Consider the following 27,766-nt stretch of genomic DNA (forward strand, 5'->3'; position numbering starts at 1 on the left):
TGAAAGTTTTGCAGGACGGTCCAGACACTAGGGTCCATCTGATCAACAGTCCAGATCACCTAACCACCGCACCCGCTAATACAAGCCGAAAATCCAAGTATACAATGCACATCTTCAGGTTAAGGATCATAAATTTCTCTCCAAACTAATCCAATCACACAACATACTTCCAACTGCATCATATTTTACATGTAGAGACATGGTGGATTGGAATCTCAACATGCATTTCAAAACGAACTTTTTGAATATTCAAATTTCGAAGCGCTGCTAGATTCCCGCCAACTATCCCAGTGAATTCGTATGCATTGTAACTTGTAAGTGTCCTTTATATACTATATTGCAACTGAGTTGGGGGAGATCTCATCAACTCCACATAGGAAAGGATGTTGGTCACAGTCAGCCCTAAAGACAGGGTCGGAAAATAAACTATGCCCTAATACCAAAAAAGAAAAGAAAAAAAAAAAGAAAAAGAAGAAGAAGAAGAAGAAGAAAAAGCTGCAGTGTGGTGTCTGATGCGTAGAAACCATGGGTCAGTGATATCAGCTCTTAAATTTGCTCAGACCAAGACTATGACCGAGAGATGTTCTTCTGCCACTCACCACAAGAACTAGAATTTTAATCAATACATCTAATACCTGAATGAAATTGAGGGGGTCTACTGGCTCTGGCTCCCGGTTACCGGAAGGTATACCCCCTCCGCTGCCGACCAAATGTTGTCGGGACGCTTATCTCGAACACCACATACCTGTAAAAACACACAAGAAATGCACAGCGTAACCTGAGAAAGAGGTATGCTACTCAAAACCACCCTTTTATAAGTACAAAAATTCAGACAGTTCAATCATCGGGTTCACTGCATGCGCACAGTGAATGTGGTCCATGGGTCATCTTTTCAACCAAAAGCATTTTAAACATGGTACACCAATCTAATTACTCCATTCACTAAGTGGGCAACCTCATGTGTGTGCCACATTTGCACATGCCAGCCCTAGTGCTGCAGAAGGGTTCTTGCGAGTGTACTACGTCATGGCTAGATTATTCCTGTAAGTGTGCACAGTACGTTACCTCTTGCTGGCCTCCAGCTATCCGAGTGTATTTCTTGTCATGGCTATGTAGGTAGCCGCCAGTGTCAACATGTTGTAGCCTCACCCTTTGGTCTTGCCTCCATGTCTTTCCACTCCCCTCGATCTCAAGCCTGCAGAAGAATGGCCCCAGCATAAAGCATCAGTCACTAAATATATGAGTTGGATGGAAGAGATTACGGGGATTTTTTTTTCTTTTTCTGAACATTATGGGAATGTTTGGTAACAGCAAAAGTCTAGTAATCAGCCAGGGACACAACTCTAGTCCATGGTTTTGCAACACAAGACTCAAAGAAAGGGGGTCAAGTTGTCCAATTTTTTAAAACCGTTACAGGGCATTTGTTATCCCTGGAGAAACTTGAGACCTGCTTGTCCCCCTTATGGTACACAATGGACTATTCTCTTGTGGTAAACATGCGACACATGTCCAACATATCCCACCGTCAAGCTTCAAGCACCACAAGTTTGCAGCATTCAACCTTCAAGCACCCTTTAGCTGCCGTGTGCCAGGTTGTACATGTGTCACATGTTTTGCATGTGCCACAATACATTGTGAAGTACCCCACATGCGCCACCGTACATCATCAGGCATCTTGCATATGCCGCATATGTCACTGTATATTTTCAAGGGCCATACATACACTATATGTGCCAAGTTTTTAACTTGCAAATGCACCACATGTGCCGCTGCCAAATGGGTCACTAGTTACGAATTTTGAGTCCCTCACCTCCAATAGTCTCCAGTATCGGATTGGTCTTCCCCTCCAAAGCAACTCACCTGCACAACAAGAAATAAGTACCATGTTGAACCAAGAATAAGAATGATTCCAGTTTTGCAATCTCTTTTTTTCTTCTTTCTTTTCCAAAACAAGACTAACGCAAACACTTGAATGGAGTTTGTAAGGATGAAAGTGTACTGACCAACATATTTATAATTTAATAAGATTTACGATAATTGGATCCTAATTGTATATCATCCTCCGAAAAGGACAGGAAACAGGAATGCTAGGAAAAGCATCCATGCCCAGTAATAGTAGCCACCATGGCATAAAAAACAATAAAACTGAGTAAATATGAGTTTAGGGAAATTTAAAAAAGAAAAAAATAATAATAAAAAATTACTTCCTCACCAAAACAAATATGCTTTAGGTCATTTTCTGTCAAATCCTTCTACAGGCATCTTAAAGAGGGCAACTAAGAAAGCAACACTACTGCAAGTATTTAGGAAATCCAAGGACCCAGGGTGCTGGTTGATGGGTCTAGGAAAGGTGTTGACGACCACTTTCAAACTAGAGAGATGACTGTAGCTAATTTCAGGTAAAGGCTTACAGGCTGGGGAATGGTGCAGCATCTTCCTTTATATTTTCCCTTCTGGTTTGGAATTTTGTAGTATTTTAGTTTGGGCTGCTGTGGACATTGAAGAAACCAATGGGATTTACGGTAGCTTGGAGGTATGGTTTCCAGATGGAGAAGGGACTGCATTTTCCAGAATCTAAACTCGGTGGCAGTTGCGTGGTCAATTCAGAAAAAGCATAATGAAATGGCATTCCATAAGGAAGAGGACAGTCTTCGTAAGGAGACGTCGGGAATTCAAGGTTGAGTCGTCTTGAGGGCTCTTTGATCCAACCAAATCGCTACACGAGTGGGTTATCTAAGATCTGCCAATCCAACCATTCAGATTGTCTTGATCATTGATCCTATCCAATTAATTAATGCAACCAAATGGCCACACAAGTTTATCTAAGATCTGTACAATCCAACTTTTAATATTATCTTGATTGATGATTTGGACCAAATCAATGATTTGATGATTGATTGGATGGGATCAATGATCAACTTCCATTGTGGGGCCCATGGGATCAATCATATAGTTATCATGGGATTTACCTATTTAATTAGTCTAGGGTGAGATAGAGTCATGAGTTTAGTTAATAAATTCTCTTTTGTATTTTCGTCGCTTTCTTAGTGGACCACTTTTAGGGCATCAAACGATATCCAAATGACACAAAATTGGTCCCGTTTGATAGCCCATTGCATTAGCTTTCAAATGTGTTCAAGATATGCAATTCTAACTCCGTTAGGGTGAGTTACGGCCTGTCTAAATAAGGCCATATGACAGTGACCAGATTCCGGGACAATTTGGTCATTTCTATTACTATGGCTTCTAAATTTCAAGTCTATATAAGGTTATGCTATGAAGGTATAAGGAATTATTATTATGATGATAGAAAACCTTAATCACGTACTCTTAAGGAAAAGAATAAAAAACAACAAAAAACTAGCCGTCACCAAATCCCAATGCCGGTACCATCTTTGATCCTAGCACCTCCTATTGATAACTCCTTCATTGATGCCTCCTCTTCGTTGCGCACCTTTCCAGTATTGATGCTCATTCAATGGATTTCTTGCTCAGTTTGTGATTCTTCGTTCTTTCGGGATTATTCATCAGTGATTTTTTTAATGGGGGATTCCAAGGGATTGTTGCTCGGCATGTTGACCTCTTTTTTCCTTTTACACACGCACACACCCCACACGGGCACTCGAACCCATGATCTCAATTTTGAAACGCACTGTGTCTACCACAGGCAAGTTGGGCTCTTCAAATTCATAGTCAAATGTGATAATTACAATTGTTATTCTTGATGGAACAATTTATTTGATGTGGTTTAAGTCCACTAAGCTGTTCCTTGGAGGATGCAAGAAATTAGGATACCACCAACACAAAAAAGGCCTCGAAAGCTAATGGCCTTACATATAAGGACTGGCTAAGTGATAATTACAGTCATGACCCGATTGCTCCATTTCCTTCACCCCCGTCAAGAGCCGGACAATACCAAGAGTAGGCATTTACCGAGGCTAATATTCTATCCACAAATGGGGGAGATAGTAGCATTGCACTGTGTGGGAATGGAAGAGTGGGCATCAGTCATGGTGGTCCAGGAGCAAGGGGCCAACTTGGGAAGGTAATTGAAGCTTTGTCCTTGCAGGAGGTGCAAACTAGCAGTGAGTATCCATCGGATATGCCATCTATTCCACCTTTACAAGTGGTCAACAACAACGGAAAGGAGATTGGAGATACTGGCAATCAGTTAATTGTATGCGAGAACATTTGATCGGTGATCGGGGAAGGAGGGCAGATCTCGATGGCTCATGGCATGCGGTGGATTAGGACAATTGGATATGTCGGCAAAATGGTAGGAGTTTCCTTCAGAGATTGCGAGGATTTTATTGTCCTCATTTAGTTTGTGGATGAGAGGGAAATCATAAGTCATAGGCTGCTCAATAAAGCAAGGTTCACAAATCACCCAAGGGAATATGAGAATTGTGTCCTCTATAAATTATGAAGCAAGGGTCTCCTCCAGAGGTGAAAAGAATGGTAGAGGGCCAAGTGTAGTTCATAAATGATGCCCGTCAGCCGGAACGTTAGGGGTTTGGGCGCCCGCAGAAGAGGTCCCAAATTAAAAATCTCTATACGAGCTATAAGGCTTAGGTAGTTAGTTGCCTTTCCAGAAACCAAAATTCAAAGGGTTGTAGACTCTTTAAAGCAAGGTTCACAAATCACCCAAGGGAATATGAGAATTGGTGGACCTTGTGTCCTCTGTAAATTATGAAGCAGGGGTCTCCTCTAGAGGTGAAAAGAACAGTAGAGGGCCAAGTGCAGTTCATAAATGATGTCCATCAGCTGGAATGTCAGGGGTTTGGGCGCCCACAAAAGAGGTCCCAAATTAAAAATCTCTATACGAGCTATAAGGCTTAGGTAGTTAGTTGCCTTTCAAGAAACCAAAATTCAAGGGTTGCAGACTCTTTAAAGCAAGGTTCACAAATCACCCAAGGGAATATGAGAATTGGTGGACCTTGTGTCCTCTATAAAATATGAAGCAAAGGTCTCTAGAGGTGAAAAGAACGGTAGAGGGCCAAGTGTAGTTCATAAATGATGCCCATCAGCTGGAACATTAGGGGTTTGGGCGCCCGCGGTAGAGGTACCAAATTAAAAATCTCTATATGAGCTATAAGGCTTAGGTAGTTGCCTTTCAAGAAACCAAAATTCAAAGGGTTGTAGACTCTTTAAAGCAAGGTTCACAAATCACCCAAGGGAATATGAGAATTGGTGGACCTAGTGTCCTCTATAAATTATGAAGCAAAGGTCTCTAGAGGTGAAAAGAACGGTAGAGGGCCAAGTGTAGTTCATAAATGATGCCCATCAGCTGGAACATTAGGGGTTTGGGCGCCCGCGGAAGAGGTCCCAAATTAAAAATCTCTATACGAGCTATAAAGCTTAGGTAGTTGCCTTTCAAGAAACCAAAATTCAAAGGGTTGTAGACTCTTTATAGGGAGGAAGAAATAAGGATTGGGTGGCTCTTGATGCGGTGGGAGCAGGACGAATAGTAGTTATTTGGAAGAGTTTGAGATGAGGAGTGGTGGAGAGGTCAATTTCAATTTCAATGCTTCTTAGGGATCTAATGATGGGTTTTAAATGGGCATTCACAACAGTTTATAGCATGGTGTGTCATGAAGGCCGTTACGTAAAGGTAACAGTGGCAACCGTTACATGTTACGGGGTCGTAACGGCCGTAACATCCATTATGAAAAAAATGACTCGTAATTGTCGTTAACGGCACGTTACATCTCCTATAAAGGCCATAATAGCCCCATAATGGTCTATTATGAGACATACATGTTTTTCATACTTTTTAATCAGCATTACGGGGCAGATACAAGTTTTTCGAGGGTTTTTTCAATAAATAAAAAATAAAGACCGTAAAGGCCATTATGGGGCTGTAACAGCCATTATACCCTGTATCGTAAAGGAAACGGTGGTGGTCGTTATGGCCACCGTTACCGTTACGGAACAGCTTGGTTTATAGACTGAATTGACTAGTCCAGCGTTCTCATTCTAGGCAGAGTTGGACTCCAATCAGAATAGGTGGTAGTTCCCATGGTGCTTGGGGGGAGATTTTAATGTTGTTATATTCATATTTGAGAAGCTTTATGGACGTTACATAACATGTAGCATGAGGGGTTTTTTGGATTAGGTTTACAAGAACGAGTTGGTGGACATTCCGATGGGAAATGTAAAATTCGCTTGGACAAATGGGGAAGAAAGGATTGTAAAATCCAAGCTAGATGAATTTTTTGTTTCCTTTGATTGGGTGAAGTTCCCTCTTGTGCAATAGAGGAGCTTTCTGAGGTCCATTTCTACCCATTTTCCAATAACCTTGGAAGTGGAGGATTGGGGACCAAGCCCGTTCAAGTCTGCATTGATGTGGTTAAAAGCGGAAGGATTCTCAAATATAATGAAGGAATGGTGGAGCTCCTTTGTGGTAAAGGGACAAACAGGATTTAACTATTTCATATACTTAAATTACTCAAAGGAAAGATCAACATATGTAAGAAAGACGAAGACAAACAATATTCTTCAAGACATTCAGGTGCTCAACTGAAAGGTGGGATGGAGTTGTCGGAAGAGGAAAAGTCCATGAGGGTTAAGCTTTCATTAGAATATAGGAAATGCTTAAAGGAAGGCAGCGATATAGAGCAACATGGCTTAAGGAAGGAGACCACAAAAAAGTTTTCATAGCATTGCCACTACTTAGGCTAGGACTAATAAGATCCACGGTGTGAAGCTAGATGGGGTTAAGGTGGAGGAAAAATCTCAAGTTTGTAATGCCATAGTACAATTTTAAAAGAATCTTCTTTACTAGAGAGAGGTGGGTATGGCCACAGCTTAATAACTTGCCTCTTAATCAAATCTCTGAAGCGGGAGCCGAAAATTTAGAAAAACCAATATCCGAGGAGGAAGCTAAAATGACAGTAGATGCATTAGGCAAAAACAAGGCTCCGAGACCAAATGGATTTCCCATGGCTTTTTTTCAAGTGTCTTGGGAGCTTTGAAGGGTGAATTGATAACATTTATATTTTAGTATCTCAAGAGCGGTAGCTTGTTGTCAGAGTTAGGCTCATCCTTCATAGCTATCATACCGAAACAAGGTGTTGAATGCTCGGCAGATTTCAAACCTATATGCTTTATTCAAGCTGAAAGTCGGGCAGGTTCAACCTGACCGACCCTTCACCAACCCGACATTGGGTTGGGCTCGGGCAAGATGTATCGGGTTCGGTCTCAGCCTTGGGCTATACAAACACCAACCCGATAAAACTTGGTTCAGGCTTGGGTTGAAGTCTTGGGTTGCCTGACCCAACCCGAACGCGATCGATATATAAGTTACTTATAAATTATAATTAAGTGCGGATCGTCAGTGTTGAAGACACAGGAAAATCCAGTGTCGTCAGGTCTCATTAGTCCATGTTATTTCCAATGACTCAAGCTAACAAGATACACAGGATTTCTCTCCCAAATAGATTGTGTGCAACACAACACGAATTTTAAAGGAATAGTTGTCATATATTTTAGCTTGTTTATTTAGAAAAAATGAAGTTCTTTACGATAAATAATTACATATATATAATTAATAAAATCATAGGTATAAAAAATAAATAAATAAATAAATAAATAAAAAAGATGTGTATTGAAATATAATAGACTAATGTAATAACGAAAATATTAGCATGTATCCACCTGACCAACCCCGCTTGCGTTGGGCTTGGGTTGAGAATTCCCAACCCGAGGTTGGGTTGGGTTGGGTTGGGTTGGGTTGGGTTAGGGTGTACAGGAACCTTGGGTTGGGCTAGGGTTGAGCACCGACCGGCCCAACTTTCAGCCCTAAGCCTTATAGGGGGTCCTTACAAAATCTTAGCAGAAGTCCTGGCATCCAACTTTCGAGTAGTAGTAGTAGTAGTAAACGTCATACCTAAAGTTCAAGTTGTTTTCCATTAGCCCGAAGACAAATTTTGGATTGTGATTTAATTGCTCACGAATGCATCGATCCACGTCATAGGGAAGGTTAAAAAAAGGGTATTATATGCCAACTTGACATTGAGAAAGCATACAACTGTGGGCTGGGATTTTCTTAATTAGGTGTTGGGTCAATTGGGATGTGGGTTGAGATGGAGAAGGTAGATACAAGCAGTGTTTTAAATATCGACGATATCGACTGATATATCCCACGATATATCTTGTATCCCACCTGTGCGATACGAAACGCACACGTAGTGAGATATATCCCCCATGTTCAATCCGATGAGCATTTTTTAAAAATTTTCGATCCTTTTTTCTATAAATCATGTTAAATTAGTATCAAATTGTTACAAATCCATGATTTGTCATGTTTTGTATGAAAAATCATGGATGGGGAGCTTCAATTTCGAGATTCTGAGGAGAATGACCAAGTTGCAGAAAATTGAAAAACAATCAAAATCGTTTAATCTAGTGGTTCTTCTTTTGCTTTTGAATGTATTGCTTATGTTTCCACGTGTCTTCTTATATTTATACATTATATGAATAGACTTTTAATTTACTTGCATCAATTCAGTTAGACAACTCATAGATTAAGACCACATACAAAGAAAACCTATCATGTGCACTTGTTTTTTGTAATGTTTTGATTTGTAAGTGTGTATTGATGTCTTTTTTAACAATCACTGAAATTTCATTGAAAAAATCGACCAATTTCCAATATTTCCCCATGTTTCCAACAACAGCGATACATTATGCGATACAACCGATATATCTCGTGCGATAACTGATACGTATCCGTATCCCAAGGGTGAAATATGTAATGCGATACTGATATTTTGAACACTGGATACAAGAGTATATCCAGTCGGCCAAGTTCTCAGTTTTGGTCAACGAGTCTCCCAAAGGTTTCTTCAAGGCTTCAAGAGGTCTCAGACGGGATGATTTGCTATCATCCTTCTAGTTTGTAGTTGTAAAAGAAGTGCTTAGTCAGATGTTCCAAAGAAGAATGTCTGGAACATTAGCCGGCATCGGAGGTCCTTAGAAGGGCAAAATTAGATATAATGGGTTAGAACTCAAATATAAAGTCTCTGGCTAAGTATCCTCTTTCTTCTTTGTCTTGGTTTTCTTTGTTGTACTCATCTATAGCTTGTTCTTTCTTTCTTTAAAAAATAAAAAATAAAAATCGTCGCCTTGCCAAATAAAAATAAAAATTGCAAACTTGATAACCCCAAATCTCAATCATACTTTAACTATAAAACATGAAAATGAAAACATCATCCCTAATAAAGAACTAAGATTATATTTAGAGAAATAATGCCAAAATGATTTATTTTGTGAAAGTAACCTCACATTAATGTGGCACTGGTTGAATAAACAACCTAGGACCATGGACAATTGGAAACCTAAGTGCAAAGTTCCAAACATCGAATTTAGACTACAACCAATTCAATGGAAATTATTTATGGCCTCCTTTTTACTTCCTACAATCCCAAGTTGGTTTTGATAGTTATGAAAACTTTGTTTCTGTAAGATCGCTAAACACATGCTGAATCCAATCCATGCCCATGGAACTTAAAAGTCTGTGCATTATGTGAGTGACCCATGTAATTATGGATATCAACAAGCTAAAAGAGTTCTCTAACAATGCATGTGTACGAGCGTATCTTGTAGCAGGAAATATCAACACCTGTGATCTTAACATCATGTGGCGCCTCAAATTTAAGATAGTCATGGGACAATGTTTGATTGTGGAGCCGAGAAGTGAGAACCTCAACTATGGTTCAAGATTTTGATCACTTAAAAGTGAACAGTTCCTTTCGAGTTAAGTTTTGGAGGAAAATGTGCATGATCAGATAGACCATTCTCATTCCAAAAGGGAATTAACATTTGAAGCAGAAAAACATGATATAAGGTTATCAAAGCAGGATAATTGAAGCTGAAGCCAAATCACAACTATCCCTCCAGTTGCACCACTCATCTAGCTTTAGTATCGTACCAATACAGGATGGATCAGGACTTCTTTCAAGAATGGCTATAGATCCTATCCTGACGACAGTTTCCTACTTCTTTCAAGAATTGCCTTTTTATTTGGGGGGAAAGAGGCCAAGACAAAATATGTCATCATTTGAAAATGTAATGAAGCAACAAATCTTCCATTCTTTTCTTTTTTTTTCTTTTTTTTTTGAGAGCCAAGCAACAAATCTATTTGATGTTTCAACATTTATGAAAATGGGCACAAGTCACAACCATTGCAATGGGCAAAACTCACCAGCATGTTTTGCAAATTTATGTGGTTCACAATTTACTAGCCATTAATAACCACAAAAGGGGTATTGGGATTGTGCTATTGCAGAAGATAATCAACAAGGGGGTACCCATCCATGTCAACGCAAGCACCCTCTCCCTCTCCCTTTTCATTTGAAATTTGGGAATCCACTGTAGTCGTATGTCATCATTCTCTAGAAAAGGAGTTCTCTTTCCCATTTTGTGGTTTTTAAAAAAAATTTCCTAAGCTTTTAATGACTTATTTAAAAAATAATTATTATATTTTAGTTTCATTTTTGTGACTCGCCTGGTTTTGAATAAATCATATGGGTTTCAGCAATAGTTGCATGAAACATGAAGCGAAGCAGCAACAGATTCAGGTGCGGGAATGGGGAAGTGATTCTTTCAAAAAAAATTGCTTTTCGTTTGAATTTTGGGGATTACTATAGTTGTATGTCACCATTCCTTTAAAAAAAGGAGTCTTTTCCCATTTTGTGGTTTCTTATTTTTCTACTTTTCCTTCAAAAAAAAAATTTTCTTTTACATTTTTCCTAAGCATTTAATAATATTTATTTTAAAATTTCTTTATTTTTTAAGTTTTGGTTGTATTGACTTCAGATATAGTTCCATGAAGCGTGAAATGAAGTAGCAACAGATTTGGGTGCAGGAATGGAGAAGCACCAATTTCAAAAAGTTAGCAAGCATAAATGGCAAGGAAGCAGGAGCGCAAGTGCAATTCCGAAGCGTGATTCAAAGTGGGAGTGGCACTGTGGCACCTTGTTAGAAGGATCATGCAACTTTTGGCAACACGAAAGCTTTGGACCCTCCCAAGTGCGTAGGAGACCAAAACCAATATTTTAGACCTTGGTATTAATTGCCACCCTCTTCTTAACCACCCTAGAACCATTAGAATATATCATTGGCTTACTATTTGGGTCCACCTATTCCACCAAATTCTAAGACATCATTGCTCGTGTTTAATGTATCAAATGCATCAGCTGATATTTTCAGTATTGCAGGTCAATGATAAAAACCATCCAAGAATACAAATATTCCCACCAATACATATGCCAATATATCGCAATGTTGCAATATTTTGCCAATATATCTTTGATATTTGGGTGATATTGATATTTGCGATATTTCAAATGAAAGCAGTGTAAATCAGTAAAATCAGAAAAAATAAAATTATTAGAAAAAACTATTTTTCCAAATTTTTTTGGGGATTCTCTTTGTAGTTGCAAGGAAAACTAGTATGCATAGTGTAATGTTTTGAATTCTAAGTGTGCAATCGCGTGTCTTTCTTTTAGGGCTTGTTTGGGAACGTTGATTTGGAACCCCCTAGATTCCAAATCCCCTGGATTTGAAACCCCCTAGATTTGAAATCCTCCTATTGCATTTGGCACCCTAAATTCAAAATCCCTTGTAATCCAAAAGTAGCTATGCATAGTATATTTACTAGGGTTTGAATTTAATTACTAAATCAATTTTAATATCTCTAATTAGTGTGCGCATGTAATGTCAGACACAATGGTTTTAATAAGCCTGTTGAAATATATACTTTGCCCGAAAATGATGAAATTTCAAGTCTCGGATGGGCCACAAGCACAAGATCGCATTTGAGTGACTGACCAACGATTTTTAACCGTTGATTTACATGGACAATGTTTGGACGGCGTCGATCATCCTTTAAAGTAATTATAGTGATGCAATTGATAATCTAATTGTTTTGGGATATCATTAGTGGGCCATGTGCCCAATAGATTAATAGTCTAGTGATACACATGTTACACATGCAACTCTTGGAGGGATTTTAGATGTAATCCTTGCTTTCACCTTGGATTTCAAACCCCCTCTTTGAGGGGATTTGAAAACCCCAGTTACTTTATGGTGCCAAACATGCCAGGGGATTTAAAATCCCCTCAAATCCCCCAAATCCATGGTGCCAAACGACCCCTTAGCATCTCCTCAATTTCCACCATATTGGATTACCTAAGTGTGAAATACTGAAATCCATATCCTAAGGATTTGATACATAGTACAATACCTGTACTCCGAATGCAGCAAAAACCCACCCGTTTCTTACCCCTTCAGGCTTCGGCATTTGTAAAGGAATGTAAACCTAATTCATCATTCATGCTCAAGTCCAATGACTCCCTCCCTCCCTCGCATATGCATGTACATATGCATGCATACATGAATGTATATTTGTATGTGTGCATGTATGCATGCATGCATGTACGTAACTAACTACCAAAAGACATTGCAAGAGGGGCAAAGAGTGGCCAATAGTGAATGACCCTCTTGACCCTCCCTCGCAAGCAAGATTACTGGCTGCCTCATCAGCTACTTTCAAAGCCCCAAATCCCAATGCATACAGCACCCGTATGGGCAATAAGCACTCCAATTTCCCAAATGGAAGAGTTCTTACCACCAAGGAGCTGTCTCTAACCCCACGAAACCCATAGCTTCCTGGAGAAGGAAACAAAGCCCAGGTGAACTCTACATGAAGGCAACTTCTCTATGGTTGGATCCAACTCCCTCAAAGACAAGGCCAACAGTGGAGCCAATGAGAGTTTTTTTTTTTGGGTGCATTGAAGGTTCGAGCCAGGTAAACTAAATTTGGAATAGGCAAAGACAAATTAAGGTGATCTACTTTAAACCTCTGCTTATTTCCATATTGTATTACAAGGTTATCCAAACTCTTTTTTTTTTTTTGGCCAAATGATAATTTAAAACCACCACCGGCAAATACTTTGATCCATAACTAAGGTTTGCAAAAACAGGAGATGCACTTCTTAAGTCACTATATCTACCAAACAAAGCAGAGATGTAGATCATAGCAAATAGCCCTTCCTACTAACCGCTACTAAACACAAATAAAGCCATGAGACTATTACCGACCTCCAGGTTACCAGATATAGGGGATGCATGCAAGTGGCTGTGCAGCCATTTTCGGGTCCTCATATGCTGCAGTCTGACGATAGTTCCAGACTTAATGCCATCACCTTGTTTGGCAGAGGATTCTGGCAAAGGATGCACAATCTGCAGAAGAATGAATCAAATAAACACCAAGCACTAAAATACCAGGATGAAGTACCCTATATGCAGCCACGACACGAGAACACTGACCCAAATGGGCCAAAATAGTACAGGGCATGATATCTAGGCAACTGTTTGCACATTCCTAGAAAAACCTTCAACAATTATCCTCATAAGTAGCTTGCATTGATAAACTGATCAGTTGGAGACTTTCCCGGAAGAGGCCTGGTGGCAGCACTTGCCCTGCATGTGTCAATGTGGCAAACATGTGCAAGTTCCAGTCTGCTAACAGGCAAGCTCCACTGCTTATGTGCCATGGCCCAAAATCAAGCCAGTAGGCTCATCAGGTAGGCCACAAATGTATGGAAAGAATGGACAGTTAAGAAGAATTGGTCAACATTCCACATTCCATACATAGGTGGCCCACTGATGAACAGACTGCCTGACTCTTGCACCAGAACACAAGCAGTAGCACCTTCCTAATGAACAATCTGAATATCATATGCATGTGCAGGTTGGCACTTTTGGGGAAGTCCCTTTCACATTTGTCTAACCATTACTTAATTTATGAAATCAAAATGCAGAAATTCGTATTAAATAATCATAAAGTATTAAAGGTTTATTTTATTTTGAGAGAGAGAGAGATCTTGAGAGAGAGAGAGAGAGAGAGAGAGAGAGAGAGAGGTTTACTTGTTGAAAGAAACAAAATGCACCCAATGTAATTGTTTGCATTCAGGTAATGACAACAGCCAATAAAAAGCACATTGCTCAAATGAAAATGGGTCCAAGAGAATTACTAAATTCTTTGGTTTGGAGGAAAATAGGCAATGAATCTGCACAATTAAAAACAGAACAATAACACTAACAATATCATGTAGAGAGAGGATCCAATGCTATCACTATTACTACCTAAGTTAGCTATCAAGCACTAAATATCCATATATGGGCTACACAAGTACAAGATTTGGGCCTTTCATCTGTTGGATTCCATTGTGGATATGCACCAAAAAAAAAAAATCAAACCAGTTGGGTAATCCCAGTAACTGATAGGACTTGTGTTGACATTCATTATGCAAAAGCATTCCAACCAATGTATAGGATCATATGAATGGGGTGATTTCTGTTGTATGGCTTAGATCATTCTAAATACTGCCCAAAACCAAGTTGACTTGCGTCGCAAGGTTCTAAATATTATCTAGAACCAAGTTGACTCGGCTGAGTCGTCTTTGTTTCGGTGGTGATAGAAACAAGTCTTGGGGCTCACAAGGTTCAAAATATCCTCCAAAACAGATACAACTAGGCCGAGTTATCTCTGTTTCGGTGGGCGATGAAACAAGTCCGTATCCACTATTTAAAACCATGATGGTGTATCCACATGAAAGGATCAATAGATCAACGGTCTGAATTTCATACATATTGGAGATTGCACTTGATAATGGACTTGGAAACTGAGCGTTTACTACTAGATATTTTAGCATCTGGGAACTATATCATAAGACTTATGGTGATTGGTGCATTTCCACAGGTTAGCGTATAATACAAAATTTCATCAGATTGAGCACAACATGTATTAATCATAGCTGACTCATATCACACCAAATGGATGATCCAAACAACCCAATAAGAAGCCTAAAACTGGGACACTTAAAAACAATCTAATTGCCCAAATCCAGCAACCCGATGGTTGAAATCGCCCAATCGTAGTGACGTCTACAATACAGCTAATACACAACACAACCAACCAAATGAAAGGCCCAGATCACACCAAATGGATGATCCAAACCGCATGACTTCTACAGAATGACTTCTACAATACCGGACCAGTAATCGGATAGTGGGCCACTTAATAATGATCCAATGGGGCAAACCGGACCAGTAATCGGATAGTAGGAATCACCGTTCATCCCATCAGAATGACTTCAACAATACAGCCAATACATGACACATCTAACAAATGAACGGCCCAGATCACAGACCAGCCCACCGAAACACAAAAGTGGCAAACGGCCTCAGTACAAGCGAATTGACAATTTGGGGCTATTTCCATTTCTCTCGAGATGGATTGACGAATTGACGATTTGGGGTTATTTCCATTTCTCTCAAAATCGATTGACTAACATAAGCCCATCAATGAAACACGAAGTGATGTTTATGCAATTTAAAATTGAAAAATAAAACAAGAGTCAACTAACCCAATAACTGTTGGAATCATCGACGTTCGGGAATCCGGTAACGGACTGTTGCCCACTTCCGGAGCCGTATGGCACATCATGCGAATGCAGCCTGAATTTCGTCCGCTCGTGCATCAGTTTCAGCACTGACCCATACGTAATCTACAAAAGGAAAAAAGAAAAAAAAAAAAATCAGATCAAGACCGCGATAGGATTGATCTTCGATTTCGAGGCGTACCTCAACGCCTTCGGTGGCGGCAGAAGCGGGGAAGGGAGAGGACTGGTCGAGGTCCAGGCCAAGGAAGAGGAAGAGGGCTAGGGCAAAAAGGGAAATGGCCATGAAGAGGAGGAGGAGGAGGAACCAGGTCTGCTGCCAGAAAGGGAAATCAGGCGGCTGGGATTCTCTGTAGATGATACGTGTACGGCCGGTGATTGGCTGTGAAGAAGAAGAAGAAGAAGAAGAAGAAGGAGAAGAAGGAGGGGGGTTTTGGTGGTGGTGTTTTCTTCGAGAGAGGGTTTGTGGCCCAGATGGAGCCACGACTCTCCCTCCTGGAATCTCCAGAGCGAAGACGACTACAGATTTCAGATCTCTCTCTCTCTCTATCTTCCTCTATTGCGGGAGATTTCTGCGATTTTGATTTTCTTTCTCCACCCTTTTTTATGTGAGTTTCGGTCTTCGGCTACTTCTCCATTGCGTGGCTTCTTTCAGAGAGAAAGACGGCACCGACTGACTCCCGTGATAGTCTACCATCAATTTCTAAACTGGTGGTGACTCTTCGAAGGACCGGCAACTACCTGGGGTTGCAGTGGGTCGGGTCACCCGCGGGTCAAGTGGCTCGACCCGCTTTTGTGTGGAGTTTGAGCTAAGCTAAATGGGTAGTGGGCCAGCTACCCATTTAAGTAAATAAGTCAGACTTGGGTTGGCCTGTCATGGTCCTTGGGTCAAGTTAAGATTGGAAAGCTGGAATTAGAGCTGGGCAAAATTGATCCGACCCGATCAAACCTGAGCCGACCCAATCCTAACCAAACCGACGGCCTGGATCGGTGAGGATCGGGTTAGGCATTTCAGATCCGAATGGTTTTCAGATCGGGCTCGGATCGTGGTCAATCCGGACAGATCCGATTCGAATGGACCCGATCCGATCAGATCCGACCCGATCCGAAGCCTGGGGAGGATTTTAATAAAGGATATGCAATCATTATTACTTTCCTGTGGTGTGGTCCACCTGAGAATTTTATCCCTCTAATATTTTTTATCAAGCCTCAAAATGATCTGTAAAAATGGATAAACAGCATCGATGAAAGACATACATCATGGTGGGGCTCACAGATCATGAACACAGGGAGTAGCCCATCCATTTCTGTCATCATCAGTAACACGAAATAGGTTGTCTTGTTTTATGGCACAGATCACGTACTCACTACTCAGTAAGCTTTTATGGCACTGAGTAAACTCAGTAGGGCCTACCATGAATGTGTGTGGGTTATCCACGTTGTACATCTGTTTTTCCAGCTAATTTTAGTGGTTGAGCCAAAAATTGAAGAATGCACAAACCTTAAGTGGACCACACCACAGGAAACAGTGGGAATAATGACTTCCACTGTTGAAACCTTGGTAGGCCCCACAGTGATGTTTATTTTTCATCCAACCTATTCATAAGATCACAAAGGCATGGATGAAAGGATAACACAAATAATAGATTGACCCAAAACTACTGTGGCCCCTAAGAAATTTTCAACGGTATAATTTCAATTCACACTGTTTCTAGTGGTGAGGCCCACTTGACATTTGGTTATACTTTGTTTTTGGTCTAGGGTCCTCAAATTATCTTTTAAAATGGATGGACGGAGTGGATAAAATAATTAAATCATGGTGGACCCCACAGAGTTAATCAGTATGCTTGCTTAGCGTGTTGAGTTACTCGATACGCAGTCCGCGTCGCGTCCCAGTACAAGTACCAGCTATGCCGTAGCCAGTAGCCTAGGCCAACTGGCTGTGGCATGCGAAGACACTGACGCGGACGCTCCTCGAGCTCCGAGTTGTACGAACGGTTCAAAGGAGATCAAGTTATATGGGCCCACAGTGATTTATTTAATATATCTACACCGTTCATATATTTTTAGAGATCATCGTATAACATTATTCAAAAAATGAATAATATCCAAAGATCATCTAGACCACACCACAAATAGCAGCAGAGAATGATTTTCACAGTTAAACATTTCGTGTGGTCCACTTGATAGTTAGATCTGTCTTATTTTTCATCACAAGCTTTACTACGAGCTCGTTAAATAAATGGACGGTTTGGATATAACACATACCCCATAATCAGACCCACATATCTTACTAACGTCATTACAGCGGGTGCTTGCATGAAAAGCACTCATTGCCCCTTCCGTGCAGTGCACGTCGTTCATACATTTACGATAAAAGCACGAATATGGTTGGGAGAGTTCTTTCATAGCCATGTGGGGTCCACCTTGATGTATCAATTTTATCTAAGCCGTTCATACATTTTGAAATATTATTTTAGGTCTTAAACACAAAAATACGGCATATTAAAGATTGAAGTAGACCACACCACATGAAACATTTAAATTAAATTTATACGATCCAAATCTTACTGAACCCGATCCGACTCGGTTTCCTTAACCGAGTCGGACTTGGTTCGGGTCAGGTTAATTATGCATCGGATCTGTCCTAGTCAAGCGACCCAGACTCGGTCCCGGATCTATCCGAGTTCGGGTAAGGTTACTGACAGTTCGGATCGCAACGAGTTAGATACAATCCGATCCGACCAGGACCGATGCCCAGCTTTAGCTGGAATCGAGTTGGAACTTGACTTGAAATCGGATTGGGTTTGGGTAGAACAAAATCGATATTGTTAGATGTCTTCAATTTGACTGAGATCAAGGGTCTGTCGATGTCATCGACAGACTACTTAATGCCATCGAGAAAATTCAAAAAAACTCCCAGTTGTTTGCTAGATAGTTTTGGAGTTGCTACTTGATGTCATCGAATGTGACTTCGATATCATCGACGTGGCTTCAATGGTTGTCGATGTCATCAAAGGTCGCATCGACGACGTGCATGAAACTACATAAGTGCACAATTTGTTTCTAATTCTGATTGTGATAGTATATATATCGTGCATAATCGAGATTGGGGTACTGGAAGTGAATGTTAAGCCGTTTCTAATATATTCTAAAGCAAAGTTATGGTTTTGAGAAAGGATTTGGGGTTGTTCGAATTGACAAGTCTATCCAATATCTTGTAATATTGTTTCATAGTAGATTCACTGTAACTTTGTGCCGTAGTTTTTTCTCACAAGGGTTTTTTCACATAAAATTTGTGCATTCTTTGCGTATTTTGTTTATGTTTAATTTCACTTTGTTTGATTGAATTCAGGTTTGCTTCTGCGCGATCCTCCTATAAGTGGTTTCAAAGTTAATATTGGGGTTTCGAGTTCTAATATGAAACATGTCAACAAAATGATTTAACGTGAAGTATAAAATGGAGAAGTTCACCGGTTGAAATAATTTTGAACTACGGAAGGTGAAGATGAGAGCCATTTTAGTTCACACAAGGATTGCAACACGCTCTCCTTAGGAAGGCGAAGCGTCCTGTATCTATGAGTGATGAAGAGTGGGATGAGCTTGATAAAATGGCTACAACCTTGATTCAATTGTGTCTAATGGATAACATTCTCTACAATTTCCTATAACAAAAGATTATCACATTGATATAGACAAAACTGGATAGTTTGCACATGAAGAAATTCCTACGTAGTCGTTTGTATCTTAAGAAATAGTTTTATAATCTTAAGAAGATAGAAGGGTCTAATATAAATGAACACATGAGCACTTTTAGAGAATTGTTGTATATTAAGTAATGTTGGATTAGACAAGGAGAGAGCCCAAAACATAGAACACACTGTATCTATCTGGCAACATCCTGCAGTTCTATAGAGCGGTATAGTGAAGATTATAATATATCAAGAACTTTGTTTTATAGATGACTAGTGAAGACGAAGCCCCAAATACCTCCAGTGTGGGTGCATCAGCCACATCTCCTATTCTCATAGAGGGAGACACGTCTTTAACTGTAGGTAAAGGAAAGAAAAAATCAACAATGTGAGATGACTTTGAAGAGGTCATGGTTAATGGTGTGTTGAAGATTAAGTGTATTCATTGCAAGTCACTGTACAGTAATAATCCAGGGGGATCAACAACACATTTAAACAGACATAAGCAAAACTATCTTATAAGACTCCTACCTCTAGGCCAACAGTTGTTGTCATTTACCAAGTCAGAAGGGGACGACTCACAAGGCGTAGTATTTACGCGTAAGTTTAATAAAGAAAAGTTGAAAAAGTGGTATGCTAGATTAGTGATCCTCGAAGAAAAATCTTTCAAAATAATAGAAAATAAAGTGTTTAGGTCTTTCTGTCAATTTCTTAACCCTCGAGTTGAGAATGTCTCCCGCGTCACTGTGCAGAGAGAATGCATGAAAATGTACACAAACGAGAAGATGAAACTGAAAGAAGTTTTGGCTTCAGTATCCAGAATTAGTTTAACGTTTGATTTATGGATGACATCCAATCAAAGAAAATGATACATTTCATTAACTGCATACTACATAAATAAAGATTGGAAGAATTTTGAAATTTCGTTATCTTCCTTCTCCTCATACTAGTTTACTTATTTCAAATTGCATTTATAGTTGTTTACAAGACTGGGGCATTGAAAAGAAAAATTCAGTAATAACTTTAGACAATGTTTCAGCAAATGATAGTGTAATTTCATGTTTACGTAAGCAATTCAAGGTAACTGAAAATATATTTTTTGATAAAAAAATATTCCAGGTAAGATGTTGTGCCCATATTATAAAATTGATTGTACAAGAAGGGCTGAAAATAATTGATCACAATTTAAAGAATATAAAGAAAAGTGTGAAATATATAAGGGGATTACCATCGAGACTGTGTATATGGAATGATATACGTTTAAATATGTCATCTAAAAAAATGTTAAAATTAGATGTATGTATATGTTGGAACTCGATTTATGAAATGTTAGATGCAGTAATGGAATTATAGATTGTATTTTCTGAATATGCAGTGCGTGATAGAATGTATTCTTTGTTGTCAAGTGTAGATGATTAGACCAAAGAAAAACAAGTTCACAACTTTCTCAAAAAAATTTACAACTGCACGAAAATTTTTTATTTTTTATTTGAAAATAAGTATCCAACAGTGAATCTATTTCTTTCGTTTCTTTGGAAGATCAAGAATGCTTGACAAAAAAAATGCTAGTGCGGGTTCAGATTTTATACGACAGATGATAATTAGTATGCAAATGAAGTTTGCAAAATATTGGGACGAATGTCACTTGTTGATGTCCTTAATAATTGCTCTTGATCCTCGTTGTAATATGAGTTTAGTCAAGTTTATTTTTATGAAGATTTATTCTACCGAAAGAGCAGTAACGAAGACTTTCAAGGTTCGTCAAGCACTCGGAGATTTGTATAGTTCGTATGTTATTACTTTACCTACAGCAGGTGTTAAAGAAAGTAAAGATACAGATGTTTCTATAATTGATGATGACGATATGCTAAATGAATTCATGTCTTACTTAACACAAGAACAAATAAGAGTTCAGACTAGATCTAGAATTGTACTTGAAAGAACCAATCGATAAGCGATCTGACTTTAATATTTTGGAATGGTGGAAAACGAGGGTCAATGAATCAAAATATCCTACATTATCTATAATGACATGTTACATATTATCAATATCAATTTTAATAATGACATCATAACCCGCATTTAGCATGGGGGTAAGTATCAAAACTCACTTTCACAAAAACAATCAAAGCATTAATTTGTATAGAGATTGGTTGCGTCTGATATGGGGAGGAGATGATATTAATGATGAGAAAAATGAAGAGATCGAGATTCATAACGAGACTCTACCTGCAACAACAACTACATGAAGGCCTTTATCAATTATTTTCTTTTTTGTTGAAACTTGAATGCTATGTAATATTATTTAATTTGAAACTCGAAAGTGGTGCAATGCGAGTTTATGAGACTGTGATATTTTTTTACTCATTATTATTTATTTACTTTTGTTTTTTTATATATTTATATTGCTTTTATTTTGTTCTTATATCAAGTTTAAATTATTATCGACATTATGATTTTTTTACATAAAAAATTGAATGTAGATATGTCGTCATCTGACTAATCAATCAACATTTTAGACTACGCTTTCCTAGTTAAATCGTCACTAAGGTTTGGAGGAACAAAGATTGTTTTATATCTGCTTTTATTTTTTATATATTCATATTGCGTTTATTTGTTCTTATATCAAGTTAACATTATTCATCAACATTATGATTTTTTTATACAAAAAATTGAGTGTACATATGTCGTCATCTGATTAATCGATCAACATTTGAGACTATGCTTTCCTAGTCAAATTGTCACCAAGGTCTGGAAGAACAAAGATTGTGTGTGGTTTGTGTGGGGTAAAGTTTGTAAAACAAGACTAATCGATTTCAGTTACACTTGTCATGTCGAGGTGGTGATGTAAAACCGTGCCCTAATGCCCCAAAGGATGTCCAAATTCTTTTTCAGACCCTTTTAAATTCAAATAGGAAACCTTCCACTAAATCCAAACCTTTTGGATATGGTACACGAATAACTTCCACGAAAGAGGTAGAGGAAGCTAGATTAAAAACTTTGAAAGAAGAACAACTCCAACTCGCCTTAAAACATATTATGAAAGAGTTTTCTAGATTTCAGCGAGATCTTCTAAGACAACAGAATGTTGAACCAAGATCGAGCACGAGCAACCAAAAAAGAAAAAGAGTAACAAATTCAAGTTTCTCACCCGTCTCGGTGAATTCTATAAGGTGTTGGGTACTACGCACAAATCTTCAAATAAAGAAAGTTTGAAAAATCTAGTTCAAAATATTAAAAAGCACGAATGAAACATCTCTTTACCTTCTGACTCAGAAAATGTGAATCAATTTGCATATGAAAAATTAGATAGTAGTTCGGATGGATCAGATGACAATGTAAGAATTTATAATTATGTGATAAGATCAGGAAGACACTTCTCTTATGAAGATTATTAGTTGGAATTTGTGTACAATGTAATTATCAAAGCTTTATAATTGTAATTTATGCAATTTATATATTTTAGTGTTTTGTTTAACTTCAAACTTGAATTTGAAATCGAATTTAAAATCAAATCAAACTCAATATATAACTCGAACTCGGCTCAAAACTTGAACTCGAACTCAAACTCGGCTCGAACTGAATCGAGTTGCTGATCGAGCTGAGTCGAGCTACCAATCCAAGCTCGATGACCAAGTCGAACCGAGTTCGAGTTGGGCATCTTGCTGGCCAAGTTGAGCCGAGTTGGGCAAAGCTGGACTCAGATCGACTTGTGTACACCTCTAGTGATAGGTTGGGTTGGGTCAATCAAGACAGAGCCATTTAGAGCCAAGTGGGTCAAGTTGGCTTGATAAATTTTAAGTAGAGACGGGCCATGAAGTTGTTTAAATGACATCTGAACCGTTCATCAGGTGAGACATATGAGGATGAATAGGTAAACGAAAAATCAGTCTGATCGAAAAGCTCAAGTAAGCTGCATCTGATGAATTTAGAGGTCTGATGGGACACTAACGTTTCATAATGTGAGAGTTTAGTTGGCTGCCATCATAACTATGAACTTGGTAAGATTCATATGGTAAAAATTGCCTGATCAGTATTATTTTGGAAGCATGCTCCCATCCAGGATGTGCCTCAAGATTTGGATGGTCTTATAGATTTGCATGAATGACACTTGTTAGGAGGATGAGTTACCACCGTTTTGAAAATGGTGGTCAACTATCACGGAATTCTCGTACGGTAAGAGAGAGAGGCAGTTCGAATGAATAGTTGTATGTCTAGTCGCTCGCGTTAGATGAACGGGTGATTCGCGGTGTAGATACGTGTTAGAGATCCGTGACAATCATCGGATAGGAAAACGGTGACAAATCTATGGCTCAAAATCATTTTTTTATTTTTATTTTTTGCATTAGGATATCCATACTTTAGAGAAAAAAAAATGGACGGTTAGTGTTTAATGTTTATAGTTAAAATTCAGAAGCAGATTATCTGATTTTTCTTTTCGTTTAGTTAAACGAATTTTCTGAGTGTTAGATACATAATTAACGGACCAGATCTTTTGCATGTATGTTATCTGGGCATATGTATCGCGAAGCATTAATTATATATACGCGACTGAGAAAACTTGAGATTACTCATACTTGGAAAAATGCTGCCACGTTAAAGGGCCGTAGCGGAGCCAATGAGATGGAGACATATGGCATTTAAATGACGTGGAGTACAGTTATTGGACGAGATGACGCGGATTGCCTGCGAAGCTTCCTGTGACGGGAAGATAGGTGGGCCCCCCGTGATGTTCGTGAGAAATCCACACCGTCCATCCGTTCTGCCGGACCATGCTAAGTACATGGGTAAAAGACGAGCCAGATCCGTAACTCAAGTGGGTCGGAATAAACGAAAAAGTGAGCAGGGAAATGTCTACCATCCATATCATTCATGAGTTAAGAGTATCTGCATCAATTTTGGGCGCATGTCCTGACATGATAAAACCGATTTACAAAATGGATTCCTCGCAAACATTTGCGCACTGAGTAACTGTGGGGTCCACCGTGATTTATATATTTTATCCACTCCTTCCATCCATTTTATCATATAATTTTAGGGTCTGAGCCCAAAAATGAAGTACATCCAAAGCTTAAGTGGACCACACCACGGAAACAGTGTGAATTAAATGTATATTGTTGAAAAATTATTAAGGGCCACGGAAGTTTTGGATCAAGATTATATTTTTTTAGCTTTCATCGATGTTTATGTTATGTCATGAATGTTGGATGACAAATAAACATTACTGTGGGGCCTATAAACGTTTTAACGGTGGAAATCATTATTCCCTCATTTTCCTATGTACGGTGGACTTTAGATTCGGATATACTTCAATTTTGGTCTAACTTCTTAAATGAAATGAGAAAACGGATGAACCGCGTAGGTAAACTACATATATTCAAGGTGGGCCTATCAGAGTTTACTAAGTAAGATAAGAGCAGACTGAGTAAATTAGTACGATTGCACCTTACTTCACCCGGAAGCTGATTGCGTAATGAGTATAGGCTTAGCGGTACCGAGTAAACCGTGTAAGGTTCACCATGATTTATGTATTTTATTGGCATTGTTAATCTATTTTAAAAGATAAAGATAATTTTAAAGCTTGAGCAAAAAAATAAAGCATATACAATGTTTAAATGAGGAAACAGTTGAATTAAACATCTCACGTTTAAAACATCTTGGGGGCTACAAAAGTTTTGGATCAAGATTATATTTGTATTTTTCCTTCATTTATGTCTGCATTATCTTATGAACAGCTTGGATGACAAATAAATATCATTGTGGGGCCTAGCAAGGTTTTAATGGTGGAAATCATTATCCCCACTGTTTCTTGTGGTATGATCCACTTGATCTTCAGATATGCTTCAGTTTTGAGCTCAACCCCTTAAATTAGATGAAATATCAGCTCAACGCCTTAAATTAGATGGAATATCGGATGAACTGTGTGAATAGACCGCATACATTCAAGGTGACCCCAACTGAGTTCACTCAGTATGATAAGAGTGGACTGAGTAACTCAGTATGCAATCCGATTTCCTTCATCCCATCTAGTGGATTTCTCACAAACATCACGATGGGCCCTACCTAGCTTCCCGTCGCAGGCCCCATGTAGCTTGCCGTCCCATGAAATTCCTCCGCAGGCCATCGGAATCCTAGGCTTAAGGGACATGCAGATGAAGTACCATGCCACCAATATGTATCCAGGAACACAGAGGGGTTGTAAGGGCCACCATGATGTGTGGGTTTTATCTACACCGTCCATTCATTTTTCTATATCCTTTTAGATAACAAGCCAAAAAAATAAGGCAAATCTAATGCTCAAGTGAACCACACCACATGAAGTAGCACTAATAAAGATACCCACCGTTGAAACCTTCTTAGGTCCCACCGTGATTGTTAATTTCCATCCAACCTGTTTGTAAGATCACATAGACCCGGATGAATGGAGAACACAAATATCAGCTTGATCCAAAAGGCCTGTCACCCTAAAATGTCTTCAACAGTAGATGTTTGACCACTTGAGTCTTATAACTTGTCCCATAGAATGATATGAAAATAATATGTAGATGTTGTGGATAAATCACATACATCATGGTGGCTCTCCTAGCTTGCCTGTTGCTAGCGGCTGAGGTAGGCTGGTAACCCAGCACCAACTGGCTGATGTCAAAGCTACCCTACCAAGTTGTAGTTGTTTTATCCACAGATTGTTCATCCATTATTTTGTCAGCTCATTTTAAGGCATGAGCCCAAAAATAAGGCAGGTCCAAAGCTCTAGTGAACCACACCACAGGAAATGATGGAGATTTAACACTAACTATCCAAAACTTCTTGGAGGCCCACACCACAGGAAATGATGGAGATTTAACACTAACTATCCAAAACTTCTTGGAGGCCACATAAGCCTAGGATCAAGTTGATATTTGTGTTTTCCCTTCATCTATGTTACGTGACTTTACAAATAGATTCGATGTCTAATAAATATTGCCGTGGGCCTCGAGATGTTTTCAACAGTAGCGTTCTATTTCTACTGTTTCAGTGTGGTCCTTTTGAGTTAGCTTTGGATCTACCTGGTTTTTAACTTCATGAGTAAAATGAGCTACCAAAATGGCTGGACAGCCTAACATACAAAGCTTTCAGTTAGCAGGCTGATGTTGGGGTCACCAGCCAAACCACGTCCAGGGTAGTACTTAGTCCGCGGTTTACCTTCAGCCTCTTGCAACTTTGGTATAGGAAGTTAGATGGGTTCACCATAATGTTTAAATCCACCTCAACCATTTGTTTGTCCGGATCATGTTAGGACATGGATCAAAAAATTAAATAAATATAAAACTAAAGTGAAGGAAAATGAAATGATCATATGAAAGCTATGGATAGCATGGACACTAGGGAGGTTACGAGGATAGGCATTTTGCTACCTACTTTTTCATGTCATGCAGCCCTCTTGAGTTTTAGAACATGTCCTAATATGATCAGGCAAAACAGATAGGCAGAGTGGATTTCTCACAAACATCATAGTGGGCCCCACTTAACTTCCAGTTAGAGCGAGGAAGGTCATGCATGAATAAAATGATATGGATCAACAAATTTACTTCACATATATGATTAGAAAGTAATTTTTTTTTTTTTCCTTTTTGTTTTGAGAAACATAAATTAATTTAAACGGGAATCTTGTTAAAATTAAGAATTGAATTTTTTAAAAAAACCGGCCCATACGGTGGTATTAGGATGTATTGAATTAGACGACTTCAATTATTACCCGTCTCACTTTATTGTCTGATAACACCATGGTGGTTAGAAAGTTCTATCCCATGTTTGGCAAAATACCAGGTTCATAAAAACTAATTCTATTTTTGGGATAAACTGCATTTTTATAGGAAGTTTGACAAAGTGAAATACCACTGTACCTGAATTACCAGGTTTGAAAACATGTATTGAATGGGGGAACATGTTGCTATTGACTAATGTCCTGTTTGGTTTAGAAAAAGAAGTTAGTGCAATTCCGACTTTTTGGCTAATACCAAGTAATATATTTCTAAACATACCACGGTGAGGAATGTTATAGGAGTGGGACAAAAAACAATTACATATCTATTTCTTCTTTCTTGCGTCCAAACATCACCTTCTCAGTCTGCAGTTACAAATTGTTATTTTCGGCTATGGTGACCAGTACAACTTTCAAATTCTGATAAACTTTCCAGAACCCTCTCTTTTATATTAATGAGGGAGAATAATACATGTATATGGCTCATCAGATACTACAATACATTAAAAAAACCAAAGGATGGAAATAAATTACAAAGCCAAGGTTAATAGTGTGTCAGATTACTCTACGATGATAAAATAGGCCGCAATCTTTTGGGCGGACACCACAATTGGTGACTGGCCTCACTTATCATATAATTCTATGTAGCAGTAATAACAAAATTTATAAGGGTAGCAAAAAAAAGAATAGAAAAGAAACCCACGGCCAAGATTGGGATGAAAATAAACAAGTTCCAATTGCTCTAAAGCTTTGGATGGAGAACCGCTGGAAGCCATAGCAACTAACATAATCCCGAAGTGAATTGCCACCGTAGACTTTACGACCTGTATGAATGTGCCAAGAGGACCACAACAACAACTATATAT

General features: G+C 38.8%; 1 protein-coding gene across 1 annotated transcript; it reads right to left on the reverse strand.

Moving 5' to 3' along the window:
* Positions 1-301: 301 nt before the first annotated feature.
* On the reverse strand, positions 302-16,097 carry LOC131216972 (stromal cell-derived factor 2-like protein). Its single transcript, XM_058211628.1, has 6 exons — positions 15,652-16,097; positions 15,435-15,575; positions 13,105-13,245; positions 1,811-1,860; positions 1,066-1,195; positions 302-745 (listed from the first exon to the last, which is right to left on the reverse strand). The coding sequence occupies exons 1-6, from the start codon at positions 15,751-15,753 to the stop codon at positions 656-658; spliced, it is 654 nt and encodes a 217-aa protein (XP_058067611.1). The 5' UTR covers positions 15,754-16,097; the 3' UTR covers positions 302-655.
* Between the last annotated feature and the right edge of the window lie 11,669 nt (positions 16,098-27,766).

The sequence above is a fragment of the Magnolia sinica genome, chromosome 10, assembly GCF_029962835.1.
Source record: "Magnolia sinica isolate HGM2019 chromosome 10, MsV1, whole genome shotgun sequence".
NCBI classification, from domain to species: domain Eukaryota; kingdom Viridiplantae; phylum Streptophyta; class Magnoliopsida; order Magnoliales; family Magnoliaceae; genus Magnolia; species Magnolia sinica.

What these genes read in the sequence shown, in the direction of transcription:
- LOC131216972 (XM_058211628.1), bottom strand. Translation starts at nt 15,753, where the DNA reads ATGGCCATTTCCCTTTTTGCCCTAGCCCTCTTCCTCTTCCTTGGCCTG. An exon ending in CCGCCACCGAAGGCGTTGAG is followed by an intron (nt 15,576 to 15,651) that starts GTACGCCTCGAA and finishes TTCCTTTTGTAG; the next exon opens with ATTACGTATGGGTCAGTGCT. An exon ending in ATGATTCCAACAGTTATTGG is followed by an intron (nt 13,246 to 15,434) that starts GTTAGTTGACTC and finishes ATTCTTCTGCAG; the next exon opens with ATTGTGCATCCTTTGCCAGA.